Here is a 22,527-nt window from a genome sequence, read left to right on the forward strand (position 1 = left end):
TAGATTAGTTTAGAACATATACTTTCTATTTATAATACTTACAAACTTGGTCCAAGCCCTGGTGACGTTGTATCAAAGACTGTAACTCTGTACATGGGGTGCATGCTCTAACCATGAAGATTAACAGGCAAGGAAGCAGCTTTATAATTCAGCTGATTCAATTTATAATACAATCCTCTGTGTGTGTGTGTGTGTGTGTGTGTGTGTGTGTGTGTGTGTGTGTGTGTGTGTGTGTGTCTGTGTGTGTGTGTGTGTGTGTGTGTGTGTGTGTGTGTGTGTGTGTGCGTGCGTGCGTGCGTGCGTGTGTGTGTGTGTGTGTGTGTGTGTGTGTGTGTGTGTCTGCGTGTGTTTATAGTGCACACAAGAACACTGGTGTTTCAATTAGGCCCACACAAAATCCTTATCTCCACTCTCCAACAGCCACAGTAACCCACAGGCTCTCAGCAGTACTTAAGAGCTTGCATAATATCACGACTTAGATCATAACAAACATGCACTCTCTCTCACACACACACACACACACACACACACACAGAAAGAGAGACAAAAGGCCTGCATACATGGATTGTTGTCACACCAAGTCAGTACCCCAAAACCTTCAAGGTCTCGTCCTTCATGTTGTGCACTACCTGGGGCCAAACATTCATACACACACACACTCACACACACATTCAAACACGCAAACACACACACACACACACACACACACACACACACACACACACACACACACACACACACACACACACACACACACACACACACACACACAGTCCCGATCCCCTATAGCAGAGCAGATGTTGCAGATTATTCTCAAGAGTCTTGTTTGAAAGCTCTCCGGAGGAATAAAAAAAAAGCAGCACTCTTCACTCATCACATAATCAGTTTTACAAAGCATCCCACACCTCCTGCGTGTGTATGCTCCTCTTCCTCTCCCTCCGCCTCCTACATCCCTCCGTTTCTCATCTCTGCTGCCGTGGTTACAGTTTTGGTGGAATCACATTAGCGCTGAAGTTATTGGCTCTTATAGCGTACGTGTCCTAAACTCAACGCACCGGCGCACAGAAGAAGAGAAAGCTGGAAAGAGAGTCACCCTTCATCTCCTTTCTGAATCACTGCCACTCATATGTTTCATCTTCTTGGTCTCCGTCACACACAGACACTAAACCTCACAGGGACTTCTCTGAGACAGTAGATGGAGATGGATTGAAAGCTTAAACAGGTGGAACATTCACAGTGAACGTAACGGGCAGAGCTGATTGTGTTCCTGCTCTCTTTTCATTTTTCTGCTCTCCATCTCTGTCACTTTTTATTTTTCCCCCTCCTCCATTCATTCTTTCACTCCCTCTTCTTTCCTTTTTGTGCTCCTGCACTTCAGCAGACCTTATTGTCTTTTCAGTGATACCTGAATGTTTTGTTTTTTCTTGCTTCTTGTGTGTGCAGAATGCGTACGACATGGCGGAGCTGCAGAAGTCCCTCCAGCCGAGCCCGGCCCAGTCTGTTCAGTACTGCCGCTCCAGAGCCTTGCACCACCCTCCTCCTCCCCATCATCACCACCACCTCCTTCACCAAGCAACCCCTGCCCCGCCTTCCACCCAGCCTCTGGACTCCCTCAGCCGGACCACCAGCTCCACCACTCTTCCTCCTTCAGCAGCATCCACCTCCTCCGTAGGTACCACTAGCCTGCGGAGAGACGTCCCCCCTACCAGACTTCCTGCCCAGGGCCAAGCACGACCCTCACAGCTGGCGCGCCGCTCCCTCTCCTTCTCCAGCCAGGACCTAGCCCGCTACCTGTGTGAGATCATCCGCGATGCTGACCAGCATCCAGACACGGGCCCTTTTGACTCCCTGCAGGTCTTCTCCACTGAGGGAGGTGGCTCTCCAGCTGGCTCTCTCAGCTCTTTCAGCTCAGCTGGACTGGACGGGGGGAGCAGCACAGACGGTGGAGGGGGAGGGGAGGGCAGGAGGGAGGAGACGCTGGGGGAGTGGGGGCCTCGCTTTGAGAAGCTGCGGGCGCTGTACGAGCGAGCCGAAGCAAGCGACCTCTGAGCTCAGAGGCACGCAGACAAAACTGAGGGACCCTCAAAACGGGCCAACCCCAAACAATCAATTAGCAGACGCTGAGCGCCGACCGAGGCAGGAAAACAGCGAGAGACTGAGTGACAGAGAGACTCGCTCTCCTCGCCCTGACACAGGAGGTGTTGTATTTACTGGATGATGAGCACCGTCAATCAACACGGCGGCCTAACAGACAGATGAAAGCGTCCCTGAGAATAGAGGCTGTTGCTCCACGCTCCTCTTGCTCGGAGCAGACGTTATCAAACCTGCCACTCACCTTAAAGGCTTCAGAACGTCACTCTCTACCTGGGCTACTCATCATGATGGAGCTCAGCTTCACTGTCAGACAAATCTGTTCCAGTCACAGCCAATAACACCACAAATTTCCTCTATTTTCTAACACTCATTGTGAGCCGAGTGTCAGATGAAGGCCTGAAATGTGAAATGAAACCTTTTTTTTATATATATCTGAGCAAATCAATGCCACCTGAAATGTATTTTTTAGCACCTTGCTGCTGAATTCAATCTTTGTAAATAAAAGACGGACTCTATATATGCCTCACTGTGCTGTTGGATGAAAGACAGTGAAGATGAGAGGGATCATACTGAGTAGCCCGTATAACACAGAGTCTGGATTTTCAGTATATAGTGGACACATTGTGTTCTTGCTGCCTGGCTGTACACAGCTTTTGTCAATGTTTGAAAAAAAAGTGCTTCGACCATGACTGGGTTGCAGATTGAGATTTTATTTTTCTGGTTTTGTTTTTTGTTTTTCTGGTAATGTGTCTTTCGCTGGGTTGAGTAATTCTGTATTGGTTGGGTGTTTCAAGTTGCAACGCTCCGTGGGTTGTTAGCCATCAAGCTTTCTACTTACTACTGCGCCCTCGTCTTCATGTGATTTCCTATTCTCATTCGAGCTCTCCTCCGCCGCTCCTCACCCGAGGGAGGCTGCAGAAAAATTCAAACAGCTTTGTTAAAAAGAAATGGGAGCGGACGTGCGGACGGCGGGAGGGAGGAAATACTTGCTCTGTTGCTCTGTTCCGCGTACGCTCTTCCCCGGGCATACCAAATGCGGTGGCTTCGAGAGACCGCTCTAACAGACGGTTGCTTGGTAGAATACAAACTACGTCAAACGCCTTTCCAAGGTGACTACTCAATAAATACAAACAGAGCGAGGAGGAGCAGGGAGATTTATAATGATTACTCGTGTAGTTCTGAGCTCTTATACCTGTGCCATACACAGTTTTCTCACACATTCATCTATTGCTCTTCCCTGAATTACCCAGGCTCTTAGCTGGATCAGTGTGATAATTGTTGGAAAGTGGGCTGATGGAAAATTGCACAGGGAACAATAAATCTGCAGTTATTGTGCAAGCTGTGTTGTCAGCACAGGGGAAAGTGTTCCTCTTATTTAGCTTTCTTGTCATACCGTTCCTGTACCAAAAAATAAAAAGTGTCGCTGTTTTTGTGAAACCGCTGCGAGGGATTTGTCTGAAAGGAACAAAAAAGCAAAGAAGTGTAAAAAGAAGGGAAGGTTAGAGGCAGAGAGTTTGAAAAATGACTTGATCTTTTCACCTGGTGATAAGAGAGATGAGATGAGAAATGAGGAGGGGAGGCAGAGAGGGAGCATCTGATCAAGTGCCTGGCCCTGTGATAGACGGTTTCTCTCAGTAGCTCCACAGGTAGCTGTAGAGAGGGGGGCAAATAATCTAGATACAAAAGTCATATGCCCCCACCCCATCCTCATCCTTCTCCCTGCAGTCCTCCAAAATACCAACCTGGCGTCACATTGTGTTCCAGGTGCTGGATCCTTCAGAAAGTAGCAGCTGCACTCACATCGTGTTTCTTTTTATTCGTCTCCACGCTGGCAGAGCAGAGCCTGTCTGCACAGAGCAGTTAAAGGGTGGGAGGGTGTGAAAACATGTCAGATCACTAATCCTAATAGGAGCTGATGGCTCGCTGTCATGCAGGGAAAACCAAAGGGATGTGGGCTCTCCAAAAAAGACATCGAGGAGTTGATTTCCAGATTGAGTCTTTTCAGAAATGCTATTTTCTCAAAAGCAGAGGCAACAATGTTGCTTTAAAAGTAAGGGACTCAGCAGTCATGAGGATGCACGGATGATGCCTAAAAGTCAGACACACCTGCTTTATTTTCTTTTTTCTATAGACAGTGGGGACTTCCTGGAGGGGGATGCTTGTTTTGTATTCCTCTGCAGAGAGGGGCCGAGCCTGCATCACGCAGAGACGAAGGATGAAGAAGCTTTATGCTTCACCTTTCTCTCTCTCTCTTTCTGCAGCTGTAAGGAGCAGCCTTTCACTCCCAAACACCACCGTTCATTCATTTGTACCATAAACAGCTTCTTAAATGTTGTGTTCTGGGTGCAGACATGTTGTGAACAAAGTCAATGTTTTTACCTCATTTGTAAATACAGAGATTAATTAATTACTTACAATGATTGCTTTTTATGTCAAGAAAAGCAGCCTCTGTTGAAAATGTGCAGCTTCTGAGAAAAAAACATCAAACCAAACATATCTTTTTTATCATCCCGACGGTGGTGACGAGCTTTGGACAGTTCCGTGAGTGTTTTGTATTTGCTTTGATCTTTTTTTTCTCAATAAATTCATTTATTTGCACCAGTGACTGCCGAGTTGTGACTGCACCTGGAAGAAATGAAGGAAACAAAGGTTGTTGGAGAAAAAATAAGTTTATTGATCATACTGCCATACTGAACAGAGATGCATCTATTATCTAACACTGCCACTGGAAAAGGGTTCATAGCCATTTGACCAATGACACACTGTGAGAATAGTCTGGATAGCAGAGACAACATTTACTGGTTTATATGGATTCTGACATGAAAGATGCAGCAGTATAAAAGCGGCTGTACATCACGATGTAGTGGATGTCTTGGTAAAAGAAAAAGCACAGAAACAAGGAAACAGAGACCAAAGGCACTCACATACATCTCACAATGTTCCTCTCAGACACAGACGATGGTTTCCACAACAGACAGTTTCCTTGTTGATCAAATGAAATGGTTCTTCTACTGAGGACGCTCTGGCTCAGGGTCTCAAGCTGCTCTTCAGAAACAACAGCCTTTAAGGTGCAGCCGTTTGTTTACCTTCAAGAGTGGCCGATGATAGCAGCCAATCAAAATGTACCACTGTAGAGAAAAGCCTCTCTTACCTCAGAAACACACACATACCTGTACAGTACACTGATGTGCTCTGTCTTGGCACATTGTATAAGGACCCTCAAACTCCATGGAGAAAAATTCACATTCATCAGTAGTTTCATGGTATTTACATGGAATGGCTCAGAGACATTGTCTGTTAATGGCTCACAGAGAACGTCACATGGTTTTCTTTACACTGGCACATGCATCATAGCTGCACTTTGTCATAAGCACGAATTATCTTACAGTGAAATCAACAATGAAATCTATGATTAGTTCTACCTGGACTTCAGCTCCAACATGCTCCCAAACATGAACAAAACCACTGGATGGAATTTTGAAAGTCTGCATTATGTGTCTGCTTTTGTCCACCTCCTGTGTCCATAAATATCATGTCGGGGTGCAGGATATATGCCGTTATTTAGCCAATACCGATCCAAGTATTGGCCTCTGAAAGCCTGCGTCAGCCTGAGAGGCTGGTTATTGAGAGCAATGAATTCACTGATTTCCTTGTTACACTCCTTCTACTTCGTGCTGCTCTATATCTTAGCCAAAACACTAAAGTAGAGGCTTTCTTACTTTACAGAAACTCTTGGGGCTTCATGATGACGGTTCTTAAGATGCACGATTAAACAGAGTGTTAAAGGAGTGCTGTTTTCATCCTCCTTCAATCACCTATGCGTTGAATAAAGCTAACCTGCTGTCTGTTTCTCACACTTCAAAATATTCCCATACCACCAGCATGTTGAAGCTCATCAGCTCACGTAGGCCATCAGATCGTGCACATAATTGATGCGCCACCTTATTGGCTGTATATATTTGCTGAATTGTTCATAAGTAGAACTTTCTGCAGAATGCAGAACTCTCACTGAGGTTTAATCCTGAAAGATTTATGACGCTGAACAGGAAAGCAGGACCAAAATGCATGTGCAGTATTGAATCCATGGATCTCAAGATTTTGGAACCCAAGCCTATACGTCAGTCCAGCAGAAAATGACACGTTTTTATATTAAAATTATAATTACATCAGTAAACGATCATCTAATAAGTTGATGGTTTCAACGTCATGATCAAAATCTCCTTCAATGATGTTGAATTTGTAGATTAAGCTTTAAAGTAAGTAAATGAGGGAGCAGGGAATGCTTCTTCAGACTGTGACAAGTTGTTACTGATGCAGCCCCTCAACCAGGATGGATGGATCTGTATCTAAATGTTGTCATTTCAGGCTCTGAACAACAGTCTGGTACAACTAAGATGCCAAACTCAAGGCTTAAAAACAACAAGAAGCTGATTTTACAGGAGCAGAAAACACTTCTTTTACATCGCCTGTGGTCTAAAGGTTTTTTCGATGACATGAGCTCGCACAGATCCTTCAAGTCCAACCGTCTCTGTCCTTCAGGAACTACCTGCTTTGGCAGAGCTTGGTCTTGTCAACCAACAGTACAACTCAATCAAATAAAACTCTCCAAACTCTTTCCAAACCATCAAGGTCTGAAAATACGTATGCACAATTTTGTATAATTCTATACTATTTTAAGTAGAAGTTGTTTGCGATGAACTCTGGGTTAATAACAGACTGAAAACACAGCTGACCGAGCCACCACTCCCCCATGGCTTATCTGTTTACTCCAACAGAACAACAAAATGCACATAGTTTTACTAAATTAATTCCACTTTACAGCACTCCAAAAAAACACAAACCATGGTTAAAGATGCAAGAAAAACATACAAGGTACCAATAAAGGGGGGAAAAACAGCAGCGCCATGAGGACTATGTGATCCAAGAGGGACCCAGAATCAGCAACGATATGGGTGCGAAAGTAGTCGGTCTACGTACTTGTGTCTATGTAATGTTCTAGGCGGGATAAACAGACGAAGAATAATGGGTTTAAGAGGGAAACAAATCTGTTTTATGCTGCAGAAAACAGATGTGAGCAGATGTAAACTCGGCCTTTAGCGCTCCCTCTCTCTGTAAATACTAACTCTTCGTTCTCTGAGCAGAAACATGAATGAAAGCAGCTTCATTTGTTTCAGCACCACACACTGCTTTGTTTTAAAACAATCCCAAATGAAGTGTTGAGCTGAAAACCACATGTGCTCACAAGCAACGGTTTTCTTCATCCCTCTTTCATTAAGAAAAAAAAAACCCAGATGCGCTACACGACTCGGTATGAACTGCTAATCCCAATATGTATGGAAATTAAGAGTGCTGAGGAAAAATAACACTGGTACTCTCTTATTAGGCAAACATAATGGAATCACTTTGCTCTGAATAAAGCAATCAGACATCTCTTAAATTAAACATCCAATATAAAGGCATGAGGAGGAGGAGGAGGGGGAGGAGGGGGAGGAGGGGGGTGTATCTGATGCACACTGATCTGATTGGTATGCATTACAATGAGGCCGCGGTTAACGAACAACACGTTATCAAACGCCCCACAACAACCCCTGCAGGAGTGCTCCTGCATCTGGATGTGTGTGGATTATCAAAGACAGAGGTCCTTATTAACAAGAGTACAAATATAGGCAGACTGAGATGAGGGAGCGAGGGGAATGTTTGTGTGTGTGCGTGTTGTACCCACACAACAGCTCTTAGCAGGCAGCTGTGACTGGCCGGCCCATAATTACCGACACAGCTCCAGCCTTTCAATCACCTCCTCTCCTCTTTCTTCTTCTCCTATCTTAGAAGGGAGAAAAGGAAAAAGAGGAAGAGGGTTTAGATCACTGTGAATCCGTGTTTTGATGCGCTCGCATCTCTCCTCTGCTGCTGTTTAAACATGAGCCTTTTCTGTCCTCCCCGCCCTCCCGCTCCTCCTCACTTTCTTCTCAAACCACAAAGCCTCAGTTTGATATGCAAGTGTTGCCCCCCGCTCCGTCTCTCTCCCTCTCTTACAAACTATTTTGGATTGCGACTGGGAATCAGCATCGTTGTCAGCCTGCCGCAATTTCCTCGCCACTTACATTATTCATGTGCGTTTGTAGCTGTGTGTGTGTGTGTGTGTGAGAGAGAGAAAAGAGAGCGGAAAGGTTGAGGCAGCTGCTGATGAGAATCACAGAGCCGACAGCAATCAAAACAAAACAACACTGTCAAAAATATCACTTGGTACCAGCTTTGACCTCAGTTTTACAGCAGAAAAAAACACATTTAAGCAGTGGTTACAACCTGTTTTATATCCAAGCTAACAACATACCTGTCTTTCTTTAAGGAGTAATTGATGAAATCTATCACTCAGATTCATCCCAGCTAACAGTGCAAACTGTCTGTGTCAAGCTTGTGGTCAAAGTCATTCAACGGTTCTTTTAACCAACACAATGTCAGTTGCAAAAAAAAACTAGAACACACACACAGGAAGTTACCACATCTGTCAGGTGTTTGTGAGGAAATGGAAAAAGTTTGGTGGTAAATGTTGGTTTGAGTGCAGCCTACAACTGCTCTTCTTGTAAAATCTTGAGTTAACACTTTGCTGAATTGGCTCTAGATGAATAAAGGTTGAGAGAGCAAGCAATCAGGGTCATTTCTACAGTAGGGATGATAACTGAACAACTTTATCCCAACTAAAAGTGCAGCTTTTTTCCCTTTCTGGAGCTTTCCACCTGAAATCATGGACTTCATTGGTTTGATTATTCCTCATGTCATGGATGTTACTGATGAAACTTTTAATTCCTCTTTAAAGGTGACATATCACGCTTTTTTCATCAATATATATTGGTCTAAGAGGTCCCCAAAACATGTCTTTAAAGTTTATGCTCAAAAAAACACTTTGAAATCAGATTTTGGCATGCCTGAAAAGTCCTTTTCTTCAGCAGTCCTCAGAACACTCTGTTTTCCCTCTGACCACGCCCCCTCCGGAAGTGGATGTGCCTCAGCTCTCCAGAACGTTGATCTAATGTTTACATGTTGGCTGAATATACACGGCTGCTCAGAGATCGCGTTACTTCAACCCTCTGAATCTGATCCTGACGGAGAGGCGCCTGCAGCAGGACCTTTCTGAAGGATTGGTCACAGATTTAGTGTTTCTTGTTGTTTTATTTATCAGTATGTCGACGTGTGTCTTGGTACACAGCTACGAACATGTAGCTATGTGGCTATGCTAACTAGCGCTAGCACTTATCTATGATAAATAAAAATCCTCCACTAGATCTTCAAATCTGCAGACGTGGGGAGTAAAACCGACCTTTGTGTTTATTAAGACAGCCTACAACTAGCATGCCTCCCTCCTAAACTTCTTGTTAGCACACATGTGTGCAGGTAATGAAAAACGGGGGAGGGATTCAGTATTATTTTATACAGTCTATGGCCTGAACAAGCTCCGAGCTCTGACTCCGTGACAGACCGGATATTGTTGTTACGTAACAAAAACACTGAAGTCTGAAACGGCTCGTTTCACACACATTTACAGAAAGGTGGAGAAATCAGAACAGGGGCAGAATGGATTTTTTTCATTCTCGGGGGGTTTGTAGACATGCCAGGGACACATATTTCAGGTAAAAAACCATTAAAAAGTCAATTTTGCATGATATGTCACCTTTAATTCCGAATTAAGATTAAATCCTCTTTAAAAAGATTAAAAATTACCATGTAAACACGTAATTCCGAATGAAAATGATAATTCCGAATTAAATGTAAGTGTCTGGTTTATTCTGATTTTAAATCCGAATTGAATAATTCCTCTATCATGTATACGTTCATTCCGCTTTAAATTAATTCCGGTCGTTCTGCACATGCTCGTTCCCTTGTCCTGTCGCGATGACGCACATACTCCGCGCTGGCGGGCTCATATTTCAGGATGAGGTAGAGCAGCGTTGCACTAACCGGCTTTGAATCGCCACAGTACAGTCATCCGCCGCCCTTCTCCGGTCCTCTATCTCTCTTCTCCTCCTCAGCTGACGAAAGTGAAGCAGCACGTTTGTGTCGAGCTGCTTTTTAACAACTATAGTCAAAATCAAAGCGACATTTGAACTTATTGTGTGGTCTTCCATGTTGTAACCGAAAATGAAAGAAGCAGGAACTGGAGTCTGTTTTCTTCCGGTAGAAGTAAATACGTCACGCCCGCCCCTGTCCAATCAGAACCCTTCCCAACCCCCAGACTTTTAGAGGAATTGAATAAAAACAATTAAATGTGTTTTCCATGTAAACCTCAATTCGGAATTACTATTTCCATGTAAACACGAAGGAGAAAACTTTAATTCGGAATTATTTAATTCGGAATTATTAATTCAGAATTAAAAAAACATCATGTAACCGTGCCCACTGTAATATTTCTCATTTCTTTGAGTTGAGTTTGATTTGGTATTTTGCAAACACACCTATTTCATAGATGAAGCAAAATGTAGGCCTTTAAATGACATGTGAGTCCAAGTTTGAATCTCCTCTGTTGTTCAATAAACTGTGCACTAAAGGAGCACGGTCTGCAGACAGATATTAGATCGAGGTCAATGCCACAAAAACATTCCATCAGGCTGATCTGAAATTTCCCATCATAAATCAGGTTAACATGAAAGTTTCCATCTCAGGACTCTTTTGAATTAATACAATACAATCTCAGTTACAGCTCTAGACTCTATGTTCTCTGGCCAGTGCTAGCACTGCCCGGCTAACTAGCCTGTTAGAGGTTTAGCCTAAAAACCTACAGGTAGATCTGCTATTGAGACTTGAAACAGACAGATCTATTCTCATTTTCAGCACCCTTCAGCTGGACGACTTGTCAGTGTAAGACAGTGTCTTCTGGAAAACTTCCAAGAGCAAATAATACAATTACAATATTAAATTTTAATCAATTTAATCAATTAATTCAACTCTATTTACTTAATCTTAGGCTCTATCAAGTGTGCCTAAAGACATCATCCATTCCTTCATGCTGTCAACACTAACTCTCCTCTTCAGGAGCACATGAAGTCTACCACACTACCTACATGAGCACTCAGAATTTAGTGACCATGATTCAAGTCAGATCTCATTAGATCTACATTAACTCTAAATTAAAAAATATGTTTTTGTAGTTTTATTTCTTCATAAGAGACCATTTTTTATTATTTAAAAAGCAGATTTAAAAAAAAAACCTGAGCACACTGCCACGTATTCATGCTATCCATAGCTGTGCAGCTTATGTCTTCCCTTATCTTCTTTAATTTTACAAAGTCTGACTAAAGTTTGTTCTCTGATCGCCGGCTCCAAGTTTTGTCAGGTTCAAGTATTTTAAGTTCTCCAGATTTGTGAAGGGGAACATTTTCTTAAAGTTTGATCCCTTTTTCTATCATTTTTATCTGCAAAGAATAGCTCAGCAGCATGTTGAATACTGCATGTTGAAAGATAATGTTTTTTTTATAACAATAAATTAACAGTTTGAATGCTGTTGAGTTAAACTTTTACATCTTTTAAAGTCACATGTGACTTCTGTAACTTACATGCGGAGAAGCAAGTTGGATCTTAATTTGAAAAACGCTCTTTAACTGTGAACGAAAATGTAAAAGAAGATGATGACTGGGAGGTGATGACTCATCTATGTTCATTTCATAGAGCACGTCACAGAAATGACACTGACTGGTTCAAATGAAACAACATGATCAGTCTTTGCTCGTGGTGTTTTGGACCCTGCTGGGAGGTCTTTTTGCCGTTCCTGTGTCTGTTCATCTGCAGCAGAGTGAGCGGAGGGGAGGAGAACTGGTGGATGATGGGTCGGGCGGGTGTAGACAGATCAGCTCAGAGCAGGACTCCTGGAGGTGCATCCACACTCCACTAACTAAAACAGAGCACCCTGGAGCCGGGAGCGGCCCGCTGCTCTCCCAGCACAGTTCACAGAGCCGTGTGTTAAAAAATAATGGTGTGATCACAGCTGGGCTCAGTGCAGAAAGGAGACGGAGGAACAGCGAGGACTCTCTTCTCTCTTCTTCTCCTCCGTCTCTCTCCCCTCCGGCCTCTGATGGAGTTTCTTCTCACAGTTGTGCTCCTGTTACTGAGTCACTGTGGCCTCTGAAGAGTTCTTGTTGCTCTTCTTGCGCTTCTTCTTCACTCTGTAAACGTGGAAGGTTTTGTTTTGGAATGTTCTGGTGAACAGGGACGAGTAAGCCGCTGCCTCAGCCTTGATGGCCTCGCAGAATCGAGGGTGGGAGGCCGGGACGAGGTCGGGGTCGTTGTCTCCCTCTCCGTCCATGATCTGATGGCACAAAGATGGAGAGTGTCATCATCAGCAGAAACAAAGATGACAGGCAGCTTACACTTATGTTTGATCTTAATGGGGCCACGTGTCAATCAATACATCGTCAACACATTGAGATAAAGTTGATGTAGATAAACTCCAGCAGGGTGACTGACAGCCTGTCAGAGTCTCTGATTTCACATTGCTCTTCTGCCAGCTGGATCTGACAGCAACTCTGCACTGACGGATTCCTCATGATCATGACTCTTTTTATTACTCAAGCCTAAATGCGTTAATTATCAGAGTAAAGATGCAGCCAATACATCACATTCAAAGAGGCAAGCTGGCATACACGTACAGATGCAAGCTTGATGCCTTTAATGGAAGCCTCATAGTGAGCCAACAAAACTACAGACTACAACACCCCTGTTATTTCCTGTGCTCATGTGTGTTTGTCAAACTTGTGTCATCGTTTTGTGGAGGACTTTTGAAAATTTGTGATGTCTCATATTTCTTGGACAAACTTCAAAAACAGTTAAGCTACCGTAAAAATGGAATGTGGGGACCAAGCCTATTTAAATCATGCTTGAACATTTCTTATCCAAGACTTTTTAAGACTTTTCAGGATCCACAAGAACCCGGGTAGAAGCTAAGGACGTCCTGAAGCAATTCATTTCATCGTTGTTTGAATGGAAATTCAAATTCTGAGAAAGCGACTGCTCTCATGAAAAAAAAAGTTAGAGGAGCAGAGCGAGTCCTCGTCCACCCTGCCAGTTAACGTCCACTCATCTATCCCTCTTTCCAAACCTAACTTGGTCGAGGCATGATGGCTGTCTAACATGAGTCTGGTTCTGCTCGAGGTTTCTGCCTGTTAAAGGAAGTTTTTCCTCGCCAATGTAACTAGCTAAATACTGTTAGGTGCAATGCTCATGGTGGATTAAGGTGGGGTCAGACTGAGACATATCCTGTCTTGGTGTTGGGTCTCTGTTAATCATTTAACATAGAGTGGTCTAGACCTGCTCTGTTTGTAAAAGCGTCTTGAGATATCGTTTGTTGTGATTTGGCGCTATACAAATGAAGATTGATTGATTGACTCCATCAAGTGGTGTTATGCCAGTTTAACCAGACACAGCCTTCATGCCACTTCATCTGCTTTCTCTAGATCAGGGGTTCCCAAGGAGTGGGTCGGGACCCCCCTGGGAGTCGCTAGAAACAAATGGAGGGTTGTGACATATCTTCCAAAATGTTTTTTTTTTAGAAATCTGAAATTGTCTGTATTACCCATTATTGTAAAGATACTGACTAAATAGTAGTTCAATTTGAAATACAACCCTGCAAATACACATATTCATTAGTTTTCTTCTTTTTTGTGTTGCCATATGACTCCTAAGTTTAGGGTTAGCTAACAACTAGTTAACAAAAGAATCAGTAGCAGCAGGTTAATTCATGACAGCACAGGAAACACAGACACATGTGCATGTAGGTAAGTTAATGTTCTGCAGACCAGCTACATTAAAGCTGCTGTTGGTAGTCACAGAGTTAACATCTGTTCAGAGTGGGACTTCAATTGTCAACACTATCCCTCCCAACCAGATTACCTCTTAGCACCACCCTCCCTCCCCTCTGCGCGCTCATGATAGTGCCGGACTCATAACCAATCGGAGGACGTAGTAGGGGCCACCCTTAACCAATCAGCATGGAGGATTGGAGATTCGGTATGATTGGTGCGTCATAACAGGAACGAGGGGAATAATAACATTGCTTGATACAAAGGCATTGGAAAATGCAGAGATTTTGCAATAGTCTCACATTACTCCACTTATTGATGAGTACTGATGGGTATTGTGACCTTTACTCTAAATTCAGCAGAAAAAAGTAATGTTTTTTAGACCATTCCTACCAACAGCAGCTTTAAGTATTAAGTAACATTTAATCACTTTGAGGAACAGCGGGGGTCGCAAGTCTTTATGGAGGTCGTGAGCTAAAAAGTTTGGAAACCCCTGCTCTAGATCATACACTGACAAACCACTCCGCAGTACGAGATGCCGCTGTGCTTGTTTACATCCAGGTAGTAAAGCATTATAGCATTATGGCAGTAGCCATCAAATTTAACAACAGCTCTAACTAGTGGCTGGTGGCTGCACTACAGTTAGACACAGTATGTGATTAACATGTGACCAACAAAAACCCTTTAGAGCAGTGGTGTCCAAACTTTTTTCAAAGAGAGTCACATTTGATGTTGTCAGAATACTTCAGGGCCAGTGGCTCCTACTGAGACTTAGGTGACTTAGGAATCATACAAGTTATATATGAAATCTCTATTTAATAATTATTTGACATTTTTTTCTCAATAAATCAGTAACTAGGAAGTCCTCAGTTCTCCACAAGCCACGTAAACATTAGCAAACTTTATCTTCTTCTGGAGGAAAATGTTTTTCAGTCGGGTCGGGCAATGTGGGGAAAAATATTGTCTCATTATTTTTCTTGGAAGGAACAGGATCTGGATTTCATCACACTTCTATTTCATGTTGTTTTTAAGACTTTTCTGACCAGCAGACAACACATTAAGATAATGTTAAGATAATAATTCTTGTCCTGCATTCTGAACTATTTTCAATGCACCAAATTTTGCCTTTTCTGCACAATTTCATAATTTTGATCTTGTCTTGTGTCCTCCTTTGTGTCTTCTGAACTTTTATCGTTCATCAAGAACATTTTCACATCATGATAAAAACATGAATTTGAAAAAACCTGTCAACTTTAAGAGTTCATGTGTTTCTTCCTAATTATATTCCTGCAGAATATCCAGAGCTTTGAATTTATAAAAGTAGTCCATGTGAAGCTTTTTGAGATGGTTATGGATGACTTTAGTTTTGTTTGTGCGCTTGAAAGAAACTGCAAATGTACAGATGATTCAGAAGGTGATTCATTTCTTTGCTATAATAACACGTTTTAAGATGGAAGCTTGGGGCCATAAATAAATGGACCTTGGGCCGCGATTGGCCCCCGGGACGTACTTTGGACACCCCTGCTTTAGAAGGATAGTGACTTTTTCTCAAGTGTAGTTGTATGAAGTAGGGAGTGCCGACACAGAAGCTAGGCTATCGATCACTGTAAACGTGGTCTTTTGTACTACATTGAGTTGATTTGAATAATGTCTGAGCCAAACACTGATGTCTCAGTAAGTGAACGCAATACAGAGGAAATCCTCAGTGCTTCTCTTTGCCGCCAGCCACTGTGTCTGGCACTGTTTTTGTGGACGCAGCACAAACTTGTTCCGCCGCTGGAAAAGAAGACAAACAATATACATATATAAAAAGATTCAGATGAGTTCACACTGTCACATTCACTGCAGTCAGGCCAACAAGACGGGGCTGGAGGGGTTTCTTTTGTCCTGTGAGATAGACTTTACACGTCCAGAGATCTGGGGTTTACTTTTTATGACTGAACCTGCTTGAGCTTGATATTCTTCACAATAAAAGAAAGAAAGAAAGCAACAAAAACCGAATAATGATATAAGATTGAAAGGCAAAAAAAAATACTTACAGAAAGATTAAAAAAAAAAAGAGAAATGTGAGAAAGAGACAAAAAGATGAAGAGGACAGACAGAAAGAGAAGCAGACAGAAAGAGACAACACAAAACGTAAAATAGAAACAAGAGAAAGTCACAGGGGAAGAAAAGGACAAACAGATGTGAACCCTGCATTCCTCCAATAAAGCTGTCTGAGTGTTAGATGTGCAGTGACAACGACGCCGTCACAAACACACACACACAAACGCACACAATATGTTTCATGTGTCGTACATCACACTGAGTCAGACAAAAAAAAAAAGAGTGAAGCTTGTCTGGCCTCTGATAATCCAAATAGCCACCACACATCATCCCACATCAAAATAAGAGAGGAGGTGGGGGGGGGTGGGGGAGGAGAGGGAGGAGACGGGGGAGAATTAAAGAATGTGACAGCATGAGCGACAGTGATGTGTGGACGAGAAGTAAAAGTATTGATCTTTGCGGAGGCTGAGAGCTTTCACCCAGTCACCGAAAGTTGGCAGTGGAGAAGACAGGGGACCACACACACACACACACTCAGACACACACACACACACACACATGCTGGCTCAGACTTGCACACAGTCGGTCTGAATGAGTCATGTTAAATAAATGCCACCCACATGTCCGTTGGCCAGGTCGAGCAGGTCTCTCAGTCTGCAGCCTCGTCTGTGTCTCCGCTCGTAACAGATGCTGTTTTCCAGAACCACATAGTCTGCCCCGATGGTCTTCAGGATGTCGTAGACCTCCTCCGGGGCCCTGCGAGAATACACCTGATACACCTGTTCACACACATACACACACAGAGACAGAGTGAAAGTGGATTTATTTAGGATTGTGTGGATTCTGTGATTGCTTTTCTATGCCTAAAGATCTTCTGGCTTGGCAATTTACCACCAATATTGTTGGGAGAAGAAAAAAGCTCTCTCCTGGAACGCCATTAACAGCCACATTTATTTTCTGAATTAAACTTCTGATGAAAGTCTGTTTTCGATTCTATCATAACATGATTACTGAAGAAATCTGGATGAAAACAATTATCGGCGAAACTAAATCAGAGAGGGAACGAAAACAAGTGTTAAACAAAACAGATCAGAACTTTGTGGAATCAGTGACGGTTCATCATCGCAGATGAAATATAACTTTTAATTTCACACTACAACAGATTTAAATGGACAAATCAGGCAACCGGTAAGAACTGACAGAAGTGAATATTCTTACAGATGTTTATAATAGGGTAAAACTCAGGCCGGCAGCAGACTGAATCCTGTCGTACAGAGCACACTGACAAGTTTCAACACCAAATAAAACCTCAGCCGCAAATACAATCACACCAATTTTCATGTATTGTGCTAGATTTACCCTTATCATTTTATCTGGCTTTCTCAATTTGAAGTGTAAAGATGTAATTACTATATAGTACCCACAAAAATACCACAATACACTTTCACACACTGGAGGTTAAAGAAAACAATGCTCTTTGTCGACTAACAAAGGGTCGCAAGTTATTCCAAGTGAACAACCAAAGAGAAGGAAACATCATAAGGGTCCCTGAAATGTTTTCCTTCTCACACACACGCACACACACGCAAACACACACACACGAACACGCACACACACACACACTTGGAGCCCAGAAGGTCTGAAGCTGTGCTGGGGATCATTAATGAGCTCCACACTCTGCTCCGCTCCGGCCCGGCCAGCGGCTCAGCATGGCCAACTTCCTGCTGGGAGGCAAAACATGGGCTCAGTTATCCATGAGATGACCAACATACACACATCTGCACACACACACAAACACACACCCGCACACACACACATCCTGTCCATTGTGAGGAAGAAAAGTGCACACTGCAAGAGCAAAAAAAACAATGAATATTAATGGCTAAGCTAATCTGCTACCATGTTTTTTAATCAGCTGAGTGTGGCTGTGTTTACAGGACTGGCTCTCAGAGTCAGATGTTATACTCATAGACTGTATAAAATAGGGACGTAGTATCCATGACGTCACCCATCTGTTTCTGATGCGCTGTTTTGAGGCCGATCGTCAGCGGCAGCCATATTGCTGCTGTCGAGCGATTGTGACGTAAAGAGGCGGGCTTTGAGCCTCCTAGCAAACAACTGCAGCGTTCCTGCCTGTCAATCAAGTCAGCTGTGCCTCTCATTGGAAGACTCTTGGAAGCTGCGTTAGAAAAAAATCCACCCCTCGTACAGTGTGTGCCGATCGAGAAATGAGCTATCCAGACTACACTCGTCTTTTGAACCAGGCTGTAAACATGTTTATTTCTACTGTAAAGATTGTCCTTTTTGAATGGGTGTGTATGGGGTTTCCAGTACTTCCAGAGCCAGCCTCAAGCAGATCCTTGATGAACTGCAGTTTTCAGCACTTCCACATTGGACTCATATTTTTAGACTGGAGGTTGCTGCTTGGTTATACTACATTTATGTTTGCCTGGTATATGGCTCAACAACAGGTGTGTGAAGCTGAAAGGACAGAAAAATAAAGTCAGCAAAAGAGATGCCCCACTACCAGAAGTTTGTACTTGATGTGACTCCAGTTAAAATCAAATGATATCTATACCAAACCACTGCAACAAAAAATGAACTCCTGGGCACTCATGATTGATTTCCAACCTGCACACTGCTGGTGCCGAGAAAGGCACTAAACACCAGAACCAACATTTGACAGAGTGTTGACAGTAATCAAAGGCAGAATATATCTATAAAAAAAAAAAGTAAAGTGTGTGGACTCAAAATGGAACATTTCCTCTGAATGATCATTCATAATCCTGAAAAGGTGTGTGTTGATGTGTGTACCCGCAGAGTGTGCTCTCTTGACTGTTATTCTATGGGTGTCTGCTTTCATGCAGTGATTTTGAGCTCACAGCTGACAGCTCACACATCAGACCGAGAACACAAAGATGAATAATAATATGAGTACCATGGGACGTCACTGTCTGTCTGCAACAAACATAACATGTGCATCTTTATGAGACGCCAAAGAGACTTTACAAAATGATCCTATTTGCTGACCTGTGAATGATAACAATAAGCTGTGCAGATGCTGTGACAGAGGTCTGAGCAGAGAGACACACAGCAGGCAGGATGAAGTGTGACTTCAGCAGCAAACATACAAAGTACTGAACTCTCCTGTGCGTTTGGTTACAGGACAGGAAGTGTTTATACATTTTGCAGAGCTGTGAAAACATCAGAGAATAGCATTTAATTTGTCTTTTTCACTGCTTTGTTTTCCAGCACTCTCTGATCTTACTTTCTCTCCCTCGTTTGGGGGCAGGTTTGGGTTAAAAGTTTAACAACAGATTTGTTTTTCATAAGCGTTGGTGTTTCTTGGTACTATCAAACAAAAGTGCAACCAAGAGTACTAACACTACAAAACATTACAAAAAGGTTGAAAACACTTTTAGGGGTATTAAATTGGGATAGAATGGTATCGTGGATTTCACAACATCACAAGAAAAAAAGTGTCATGATACGATGATGATATGATAAATTGATGGCCGTGCAGGAGTTAATTGTTCAGGCATGTGTTTGGCTTCCTGATGGAGAGTGGATGTGGATCAGGGTGGGGTCAGGGTTCACAATGACATGTTTTTCTCTGGACCATCATGCACCTGTGATGGTGTGAAATGGTAGGTCTTTTGGGGAAAAAATGCTTCAGTGGCTTTTAAATATGAGGTGTTGAAGCATTTCACTTAGTGCTGGGTGTTAATTCGATAATGATAATTATCGTGATATACATTTTCTCGATATAAATATAAAATACTTCAGATAAAAATTTAAAATAAATACACATGTAATTGCACCCCCCAAACACTTTAAATAAAGGGGGCGCTAATGAACCTTAAAAGCTAGTTGCCGTCCAACGTTTGACAGAAGAAGAAGACGGCATTGAACAGCCAATCATGTCACAGGGTGAGAGGTAGGCGGGGCTTAAAGATGTTTGGAGCGGGATTGACAGCGACACTGAAGAAGACTCAAAACCTAGCAGCTCAAAGCAGAGTCGTTAATCTGACACTGAGTCGACTCTGTTAACTAGTAACTTCACACACTTCATTAAATATACTTTCAGGATGTGGGTAAAGGAAGAGCACAGAGACTGTGCATGTTCTGCTGTTTTTGAACATGTTTAATGTCCACCGCAACAGTAGGACAACTGAACACTGAATAACCATGATGCATTCACTGCACTGTGGGAAACAACATCACTCTGCCTGTAAAACTTAGTAATCTTAAAGAGGAGAGCACAACTCAAACAATACTCTATAAATTGACACACAGTATAACATTTGATATATCTTTGTTGTAAATTTAAATCAAATTATGAAAATAACCTCAACCTGAGAAAAATAAGAATCTACAAAGTAAAACTTCACATAAATCTCATCTTACATTAAAGACCTGCTTCCTGTTAGCACCGTCAGAAATGATGGATTCAAGAAGTTCATCAGAAACTAAATCCGGATACAAAACTAACAAACTGTCTTTAACTTTCACTCAGGAGCAAAAATCTGACTTTACATTTAAATGAAATAATGATTGATATTTATCGTGATAATTATCAATATCGCCCGGCACTAATTTCAGTCTCCCGTGTCAAGAAACAGGAAATGAGGAAATGAGAAAAGGAAATGGACAAACACAAAATAATATGCAGATAATACAAGACTGCTGTGATCAACACCTCAGGGAGTGTGTAGCATGTAGGAAAAACTCCAGCCAAGCCAAAAGACTCTAAAGGAAGCGTTTACAGCCTCACCTCCCCTCAATGGAGCGGGGGCTCAAGAGATCACAAGATGTATCACTGCGTGTATCGCCAAAGACATACGGACATTTTCTGAGGTCTACAGTGAAGGATTCGGAAGGTTAGTAAACACGCTGGAGCCAAAGTATAAATTCCCATCACAGACTTACTTTAGTCAAACACTGTTACCATCTCTCCACAGAGAGACAAAGGCTAAAGTTACACAGAGCCTCAAGCAAGCAGAGAGCGTCTCACTCAGCACAGACAGCTGGACTTCAACAGCCTCATATAGATGGTGTTTTTTTCCTAGTCTTCATTTGTCTGTTATCAAGACATTTTAATATTGTTACAACTCCAGTATTAAACTAAAACTGTTTTTGTGAAATGAATAATTTAATGTTCTCAGTCTGTTTTAAAAGAGTGTTTTCTAAGTCCAGTCGCCTTTTCGGATCAAGCTTTGAATTACTTTGTCTCATCTCTTCCTTGTAATGCAGCATGTTAGCCTCCATCGTCGCTGTTACTATTCAGTCTGACTTAATGGATGCATGTCGAGCTTCTCCTGGTCCCACATTGATTCACACAATCACTGCAGGTCAGAGACCCCCATACACAGACAATTCCCCCGTCTCTCACCCTGACATCAGCTCAGAGCTGGGGGAGATGGATGTGTGAGGCAGCACGACTTCACCTGCAGACGCACAATACAGATCCATCTGTGCAGGAAACACCACAGTACCATGAAGTAAAGGCAAGAAATCCTGATTGAACAGCTCTCCTGTTTTATTATACACTATCTGTAAATGAAACTATTGAAATCTGTAAATTATAATGTTTATTATTACAAAGATGGCTGAGAAATAGCATCAAATATCGTGCAAATCCCCCAAAATATTGTGACTTACTTTGATGGATCAACATCTAGGCTTATGTTCCTTTATCTAATGCTGTAGCACCAAATCATGATTCACTCAGTTTGTTAAGTTTGACTTTTCTGTGTCTTCTTAATCCCAGTTTTTGCTCCAAAATGAATTACCCACTCATTGATAAATCAGCTTGTGGTACTAAACTGCAGAATGAAAATTTGAACAGATGTGTTCTCTCTCTTCCTCTCTCACTAGAAACATACAAGAAAAATAAGATGCTGCCTTTCTGAATTACATTTTACAACACAGTGGGAGATTTGGCGGGAGCTTGGCTACAAAAAAGTCCAAACTAACAAAAGAAGACACGGGACAAACTTAGGAGAACATTTTCTCTGGGCACCCTCAAAGACAGACACAGAACATCTGCTCCAGTCAAAAAAAAAGTTTTGTGAAAATTCGAGGCTTTGGAAAAACACAAAGATGAAACAGAGAGGAGAGGGTCTGCAGGGAAATATGAGGAGATGGTAATCTTGTCAGCTTTGATAGTCGATACTGTAACACATAAATTAGAGAACAAAATGAGCCCAGAAAGTGTCCAAACTAAAACATCCTCTGGGTCAGTTCTAGGCTGGATTAGTGGAGCTTTATTTGTACTACAGATCTTGCACAAAAATGATGTCATCCTCCAGCTGAGTGATGCATTATCCAACCTTTGCTACACTACTGAATCAATCATTTGTCACTATTTCAGCCTGGTTTACAATATTTCTTCCCTTTAAGAAACAATCTCTGTACCTTTTGGTTGTAACTGTTTTCACTGTAATGGCTAACTCCTAAGCCCCCTTAAAATCAGTCCACTTAGCTGTTCAATCTCTCACAGAGCCTCTTACAGCTGACTTCAAACACCAAGTTAAAGGGGACATATCACGCTTTTTTCATCAATATATATTGGTCTAAGAGGTCCCCAAAACATGTCTTTAAA

General features: G+C 42.4%; 2 protein-coding genes across 3 annotated transcripts in view; one reads left to right on the forward strand and one right to left on the reverse strand.

Annotated features, from left to right (window-relative positions):
- Window positions 1–4,699, forward strand: part of si:ch211-186j3.6 (neural-cadherin) — a 351,776-nt gene extending 347,077 nt beyond the window's left edge. Inside the window, exon 37 of the mRNA XM_034679695.1 lies at window positions 1,444–4,699. Within this exon, the coding sequence (XP_034535586.1) occupies window positions 1,444–2,049 (606 nt within the window). The 3' untranslated portion in view covers window positions 2,050–4,699. The remainder of the gene's footprint in view (window positions 1–1,443) is intronic.
- Window positions 4,700–4,744: 45 nt separating this feature from the next.
- Window positions 4,745–22,527, reverse strand: part of dpy19l3 (dpy-19 like C-mannosyltransferase 3) — a 120,956-nt gene continuing 103,173 nt past the window's right edge. For both annotated transcript variants that reach the window (XM_034680886.1, XM_034680885.1), the window contains exons 18-19: window positions 16,544–16,702; window positions 4,745–12,388 (exon numbers count right to left, since the gene is read on the reverse strand). In XM_034680886.1, the coding sequence (XP_034536777.1) occupies window positions 12,185–12,388; window positions 16,544–16,702 (363 nt within the window). In that variant the 3' untranslated portion in view covers window positions 4,745–12,184. The remainder of the gene's footprint in view (window positions 12,389–16,543; window positions 16,703–22,527) is intronic.

This window comes from Notolabrus celidotus, chromosome 3 (genome assembly GCF_009762535.1).
Source record: "Notolabrus celidotus isolate fNotCel1 chromosome 3, fNotCel1.pri, whole genome shotgun sequence".
NCBI lineage: Eukaryota > Metazoa > Chordata > Actinopteri > Labriformes > Labridae > Notolabrus > Notolabrus celidotus.